We start from the raw sequence: 8,474 nt of genomic DNA on the forward strand, positions 1-8,474 counted from the left end.
AATTCATACATGTAACTTAAAATTATCATGCAATCTCAACTTTAATTTTTAGAGAGAGAGAGAGAGAGAGAGAGAGAGAGAGAGAGATACCTTTTGTGACAACATGCCCCAATAGTCAAACTGTGGGGGGTTAAAGGCCTGTACACACCGGGACGAATATCGCGCGCGCTTATCGCCAGCGTTTTTCGTGCCGTTTTTCGGCGCGTCTTGAGTGTTCACACCCAAGCGATTTTTACTGGCGCTGCGCCGAGTGAACGTGCACATTCAGTCGATGCGCTCCCGGTACACAAGATGGTGCTGCGGCACTTTAAGCCTCTGACACTCGCTTGTCACACAAAGGAGAAGAGAGACAGTATTTACGTGCTTGCCAAAACCATAGACATATTATGTATATGGACAAAACCACTCACACACTTTTTGCTAACTGGCAAGCAGCATTAGCAGTTCATCTTCTTCTTTGTCTACTTACTACTTCTTCGTCGTATCAATGTGTGCTCGGCAAGACCGTTTTGCGCTTGAGCGCCACCAAGTCGTGTTTTACTGTCACTTCAGCAGCTCCAGGCACGTGAACAAAAGCGCCGATCTCATTGGTCGGACAGTTTTTTACGCGCCGCGTCAAAATAAAAAAACGAACCCGAGGCGTTTTTTTTAAAAATGACGCTTTTACGCCTGGCGTTTTGCGCGTCGGTGTGAACACTCATATTGGCGCCCATTGTTTAGTCCCGAGGCGTTAAACGTCGGCGATAAACGCGTGCGAAAATCGTCCCGGTGTGAACAGGCCTTAATATTGGTTTAGGCTACTTTAGTGGAACATGCCATTAAAAGGGGACTTACTGTGCAAATTTCACTTTTATAATGTTATTGAACATATGTATGTGTCCACAGTGTGTGTAAGGAACCACCCTATTGTTGTAAAAAAAAATCATCCACTCTGTTTAGGCTGTTTAGGAATGTACTCTAACTTGACATCACATTGGAACAGGCCCCGCCCACTACTGGCAGTGGAATCTGAGTGAACTGTACATGCGTGATTTCCAAGTAAAGCTAGTTAAGCGGGTAAACCAGTTTATCTTCTCGCCAGAGCCTAAACTAGTTAAGCGGGTAAACCAGTTTATTTCCAGACCATTAAAAATGTGTTCTAATTAAAGCTACTATAATTCAGTCAAGAGCAGTGAACGATTGTCTGTTTTTCTTTTGTTGTTTAACAGCATATCCAGCATATACTTTTAAGATAGACCACCATAACGCATAACGATAATAAAATTTGACCAGCCATTAAATAATCAATAATAATTCATAAATAAAGAAGAGGGCATACATGTATGTTTAAATTAAAAGGAGGAATTTTAGTAATCATAGCCATAGCTCTATGGCTTGAAAGTCCTTGCACTGTTTCAAAATAAAGCTTAACTTTATTAATCAACTATTGGGCTTCCTTTCAGACCATGAAATGAATGGATGTGAAATTTGCCATGTAACACGAGAATAATTAATATAAAAAATTACCGTAATTTTTCCAATAGTAAAAAAAAAACATGTCATTGTTTGTCTTTTTATTGCACAACAAGAATGTTGCACACACAGAAATATACAGAGGATTTACACATTGCAGCATCAAATAAACCAAATACATTATCCAGGGAATAACATTAAATGAATGAACATATGCAATTGACATAGCAGCAACACTTTAAATGGCAATTGTACTAGCCCATATGTGTATGTATATATGTGTGTGCATGTGTGTATATATATATAATAAAGTAATTAAGTATACACTATCCAAATTAAGAGTCCTAACTGATTTAACTAAGACAAACCACCAATGATATGGGACACAAAATAATGATGCAAGTTTGTGCTTTGTAGTAGGCTATTATAACTTTACTTTGACATGAACATGTACATTAAGTATTTTTTTAGCAAATCATGAAGGTATTCATGTGGATAAAGACGTTACTGTAAACCTGAATAAGTTGGCAAAACTAAAAAAAGAGGTAATCGGTTTAAGTTAATACATTTAAAGTTTAAGCAGAACTTTCAGTTTATTTTAGCCTACTCATGCATTTGAATTGCTCTTAACTTGAAATATTTGAGTAAGCTAAAATTCATACATGTAACTTAAAATTATTATGCAATCTCAACTTTAATTTTTAGTAGTAGAAACTTGGCTAGCTTTAACTAGCTAATTCAATAAATGCTACCTTGCTAATTGGTAACACAATGCTTTGATAGCATTAGCATGGCATAACGCTTGCTGAATGACAGCAATAAAAAAGAATTACCATATCTGTTCTCAAACTAAGCTTATGCTCCACTCGTCACCATGATGGTAACCATATAAAAAAAACACCAACATAATAGAAACTCTTCTAAAATAGCATAACAAAACATTAAACTAAATCTCCCACTTAACATTAATCTTTGACAAAAAAAAAACACTTATTTTTATCATTTACTCTCCCTTTTGAATGTCATGGCAAAGCATGCTGGGAAATAGAAATCCCAGTTTCAGTTCATTTTAAGGTTCTCTAAATTAAAATAAGTTCAACTCAAAGCAATAAAAACAGTTCAGATTACTTAACATTTTTAATTTTTGTAAACTCAAAAGAAAAAGAAAGATTTAAATACTCATAAAAGTTCATTTGATTGAACTAGTTTGTTTAATTTGAATTGGCTCTACTCCAACCAATTCATTCTTTTGAGCATTAGGGTTTACAGTGTTCCCAAGGTTAGTAGAGGCCTAATGTATTAGGCCAGGGACAGGATGCTTACAGTGTTCTCCTCTCATCACGTTGTTCTCTAAAGGGGTTATATGTCCTGTACACTAGGGGGAAGTGTGCTCCTTTAGTGAATGAGACTCAAGAATACCATCCTAATGACCTTCTCATTTCATCTGAATCATTAAAGGACACTCAGAATTAGTCATAGATAAGGACTCAATGTCACAGGAAAAAGTCCTTAAAATATTTTCTGGTGTATTGGCATGATTGGATCTACAAGATATCCAATACTGTTTATCATTGTCCCAGAAACGGAGTTCAGACCTTAACTAGGTCAGCTCTGAATTCTTTTCATCTGCTGTGGCCTTTGCCTTTTCCAAGTTGCTGAGGTTCTGGGTGGATGAGGCTGTTGGATCCACCCTTTTATAGTATACGTCATTTTTCTGGTCTCGCTGTTTGCGCAGTAATTTGCGAATTTTCTTGTTAATCAGGTAGAATATCTCACAGATACACATGAAGATGCACACACAAGAGGTGACCACCATAAATATGGTGAAGATTTTCTTCTCTGTAGGACGGGAGATGTAGCAGTCAACTGTATTTGGACAAGGCCATTCAGCGCATTTGGTGACATTTGGCATGTCAAAATGATAAATAAAGTACAAAATATAGAGGAAGCCTGCATCGAAGCCAGCTTTGAACACCAGGCTGAGTAGGTAGGTGTACCACAGGCCTCCACGCTTCCTCCCAGGGTTGGCGTACAGGTGTATACCCTCGTGGAGAGTGGTGTACTTCACATCCTTCATTTCTCGATACTTGACGTGAGCCACGACCATGAGAGATGGGCAAGTGACAAAAATGATCTGCAGAGCCCATAGACGGACGTGGGAGATGGGAAAAAACTTGTCGTAGCAAACGTTAGTACATCCCGGCTGGGCAGTGTTGCAGATGAAATCTTTCTGTTCATCATTCCACACCTGTTGAATGGCCACCCCAAACACCAGGACTCGGAAGATGAACACCATAGATAGCCAGACGCGTCCAAACACAGTGGAGTATTGGCTGACCCCGCCAAGCACGACTTGTAGAGACATCCAGTTCATATCTGCGGATGGCTTACTCATACCAGGATATTAGTCCTACAAATAAATGAATACATAATTAAGTAAAATAATAATAAAAAGAACAGATTTTACAGTGGTGAAAGGTGATTCGGAAATCTACTGCCGCTTCAATATAATTGTATATAATATTATCCTAATTACATTTATAATCAAAGCCTTAATCAATATTTATCGTTCTATTATATTATAATGATTTTTTATGATTCTTTCCAATCAAGATGTTGCTCAATCAATCGGACCAATGATTGTTTCTTCCTTTATATTTTCTAAAGTTTGTGTTTGGTCTCCTAGGGATGTGTGATGTGTCACTAAAACACTTGATTTCAGTCATGTGTTTGGATTTTGGAGGTGTCTCCAGGGCTGTAACCACCATAGACATTGAGGGGGACAAGTCTCCCCCAATAATTAGAAATGGCCAAATTGTCCCCCCCAATATTTGAAATTCTTGCACTGCTCTGCTACACTTCATTATGCAGCACTCTGTATGGTGTTGTTAGGATGACAAAAGTTTAAAAAAGTTACATTTTAGTCTGGTTTGCCTCAGTGGTCTAACAGCGCTCGTCAATGTCAAAATGAGATGGCCGATCAAATCAATCATGGCCGGGTTTACGTTATCTGTCTGTACCTCTCACTGAGAGAAAGCACATGTCATCTGTAAACTTTTTCTTGTCAGGACCAGAGCTCACCAACTCAAACCTTGGAGAGACTGTGTATCTGTGTATGTGCTCAGTATTCGGTGTTACAGATCAGGGGTCCGTTCTTCGTACCTCGCTAACTCAGTTAGCTGGATTTGAGTGTTGATGATTTGGCATGATCTTGGATTGTTTGGTTCTTCGAAGCTCATCCTTGACTTGCTGTCATAGTAACAGGTCTGTAAGCTTAAACCTGCTCGCGAGCAGGCTTATTTCATGTAAACAGGATTAGATTGCATCTTGAGGTGATACTTAAAATCTGTCCCAGCCACTGCTACTTTATTACAAGAGTTCATTACTGAACCAGGGGCAATATTAATAATTTTAAATAATAATATAAAAATTTTATAATGTTGTGTATAATACGACGCAGCCACTTGACTGAGCAATTTATTTGTGATGGAAAAATTACTTTATAATTTTATTTTATTTTTATTGCTTTACACACATGTTGTACAGTTAATCTGAGCCGTGCATTAATTTAAGTGATCACGGATATTATGGGAGTGGCTTGATGCAGCGCAAGAGAAGATCATTTGATCTTGACTCTTAAGAAACTGTCTCTACTGTCACGTTACAAATCTGCTTCAAATTGAATTACAACATTGAAATAAAAATGTAAAGGGTGTACAAAAACTGTATAAAATCGTGAATGTAAATAATTGGTAATCATGTTAAAAAAAAAACATTTATCATTTATCTATTATAACTTTTATGTTGGTTTGGTCGTTTGGCTGTTTCCTCATAAAGGTCCAGAAATTTGTGGGGTTTTTTTGTGTCATTTGTCAAGTTTTTTTTGCCAGGTGGCTTTTTAATTATGATGTCATTACGTTGCTGTCTTGACGCCAGCCAATCGCTGAATTACTGATTGTGGTTTTGAGTATCGATGCATCTGCCCTCTTCAGGGAACACAAGAACACGCAGTAATCTTAGATCATTTAATCCAGATATTTTAATCCAATCCGCAAATTAGTTTGAAGAACTGTGTGGAAATTTACCATGACTGTCCATTTTCTCTGAGCCAAACAGAATCATCCGCCTGGCAGTAATGACGTGGCCAGACCTTGAAAACAGTATAACTGTTGAGAAATTGTATGTACGATAGGCTGGTAGAGGGAACGCAGCCTACAAACTCCTTGTGAGACTTGAAGCTGGCTTCTGCTGATGAAACTGCAAACTATTTCTCAGTAAATTTCTCTTTAATTAACTGCACTCTTGACTCTTGGTCTTCATTTTTCACTACTAGTCCTGGGTCCTAAACTGTTACCCCAACAGTGGCAATATCTGAGATAGGAATGCACAATAATCTGTATTGTATCACAACCCATTCTCACTCCCAAGGTGTCAAAATCTGAAGCATGGTCAAGTGCCTTCCACGTCACAATGAAGATGCTAAAGGTACCCATATGCGTACTTTTTCGACACGCAGGGGTACTCCATTTATTTTTAAATGAGAAACCTTTGGCGTCATACACAGACGCATTGGGCATGGGAATGTTATCGCCATGATGAAATTATATATTGGGTTTTGATTTTGCCATTATGAGATTTTGGAATGTGATTCTCAATTTAATCAGCCAGCATACTTTTATTTACATTTATTTTATTTAAATTTTTATTTATGCTATTTAGACACATTTGAACATATAACCCAACCCCATCCCATCCCTAAACCTACCCGTTTGTGTATTATATGATATAAAACACAGGATATAAAAGGCAGATACGATTGCAGGCACAATTTATTCAAAAGGTACAAATATTCCAAGTGTTCCGAGGCCAAACGATTGATTTGTGTAAAGAAAGCAAAAGTGAAATTGCATTGGCTCTCGTATATCTCGTGACCAATTGCATCATTGCGTCAGCTTTGATTGTAAAATGTCATTGTCTCTTGTGTGTCTCGTGACCGAATGCATCATGCTAAAGAGTAGTGTGTATCTTTTGAATGAGATATGACTGTGTGCATTAATCATTTTATACTGTTTTTGCAATAAATACCTGTGACTGTACTTTATTTGCCTGTTATGTGTTTTATATTGTTTAGAAGTGGGTATAGGTTTAGGGTAGGAGTTGGTTAGTTGCTCCAAAATATAAAAGTAGCCTATAAATATTCATAAAATCATGTCTGCCTTTACACATGCAATGAATTAAATGCATCTTGATGTGACACATTGGGCAAACAACTGAAATCAATGGAGTACCCCTGTGTGTCGATACAGTGAAGCCTAGGGGTGCCTTTAGCGTCTTCATTGTGACACAGATGGCACTTGACCATGCTTCAGATTTTGACGCCTTGGGAGTGAGAATGGGTTGTGTTGTGTATCAGTTATGGTTATCAAAGATCAATATAATTTAATATTGCATATTTAATTGTGCATGCTCATTTTCTCTATTTTATTTAGATTACCTTTATCGTCGTCTAATGCTCACTCAAACAGTAATAATTTTATGTAATCTTTAATGGCCATGATACTGTTTTAAAAATGATTGGCTTATCAGTTTTGGTAATTAGTATTAATTAGTAATCCTTCATAATTCATCATAGTTAGTTGATAGTTATTAATGATGCCAATCTCATTCAGTAATTATTGATTAAGGAACTACCTCAGTTCTAAATTTGATATTACTTACAGATTAGTTAAGCTTGTTTCCATACGGCTGAAGTCTTAATGTAGTACTACTCATTTGTCCTGCATTCCTTCCTGCATAGTTATTAATGACAGACTATTATTCCAAAGTATACATATAAGCAATGAAATGCATATCAATTTTTGCAGACTTTCATTTGATTATTTTCCAGCAGTTAATATCAAGCTGTGTTTCCACAAACAAATCAAGACTTTTGCAATTGATGTATTTAATTGGACTTTAGTTAGTTATCATTATTTGTCATTCTGCATATCATTCGCAATATTGTATTTACCATTGAATGTGTTAGTTTCCAACAGCATTGGCACAAAACATTGTCAAATTGAGTTTTGATACCTTGTTGCATTCTTGATGCATAATCTTACAATTACAATTTACATTTAGCAGATATTCTAGAGAGACAAACAAAATGCACTTTAGTTAACGTGTATAATTCTAAAAATGCAAATAAACAGGTCAACATCAGATTTTTATTTATAACAATTAAGCTTATATAGCTGATGTAAGTCTCGATCCCTGATTACGACAAACAGCCTCTTTAGTTTGAGCAGATATAAATCATGTCCTTACCTTTAGGGGTTTGAGCGTTATGAGGCGTTTGTACATTACTGGAATCAAAAGGAAAAGTTCTTCCTGTTTGACAATCTAGACAGACTTGATTTTGTTAGAGGGCATCCAAATAATGGCAATGACTCACCTGAGTTCACTTCCAAAGAAACCAAATGAAACGATGAAAATCGAATCTCTAATCCATGATTGTGTATACTTCACTCTACAGTGAAGGATTTGCTATTGTAATTAGTTTTGTGTAACACCAGGGGCATTTAATAAAGTTACTCAGTTCAGTTTAAGAGCTAGTCAAGGTTGTTTAAAACTTAAAGCAGTACATTGGATGCCAATTCAGTTGTTTACTTATAGGTGTGTGTGTGGGTGTGTGTGGGTGTGGGTGTATGTTGGTGTGTGTGTGTGTCTTTGCTCACTATTGTATAAGGAGTGTTTCTTTGCATTAAATAACATTGTTCTTGTATAAAAATATAGAGTCATCATCGTATATTGCTGTGATAAATAAATTATCATAAAGCTGAACAATATTTTACATTTTTGGGGGATATTTGACACCACATTTATGGTGCATCTTGAATAAAGTTGGTTTATATAGAATAAAGCTTTATATTGGCACACATAAAATACCCATGGTGTAAAAAGCGCAGCAGAATTAGAGGGAACAAAAGCAAAACCAAAAGGTCAAAACAACAGGAGTCAAACTGAAAGTGTGTATTATTAGC

The 8,474-nt window shown here is 36.6% G+C and overlaps 1 protein-coding gene across 1 annotated transcript; it reads right to left on the minus strand.

Moving 5' to 3' along the window:
* Positions 1-1,564: 1,564 nt before the first annotated feature.
* Positions 1,565-3,826, minus strand: gjb9b (gap junction protein beta 9b; the record flags this gene model as incomplete). Its single annotated transcript, XM_079828922.1, has 1 exon — positions 1,565-3,826. The coding sequence occupies one exon, from the start codon at positions 3,824-3,826 to the stop codon at positions 3,053-3,055; it is 774 nt and encodes a 257-aa protein (XP_079685048.1). The 3' UTR covers positions 1,565-3,052.
* Between the last annotated feature and the right edge of the window lie 4,648 nt (positions 3,827-8,474).

This window comes from Gobio gobio (assembly GCF_949357685.1).
Source record: "Gobio gobio genome assembly, chromosome: 11".
Classification (NCBI taxonomy): Eukaryota; Metazoa; Chordata; class Actinopteri; order Cypriniformes; family Gobionidae; genus Gobio; species Gobio gobio.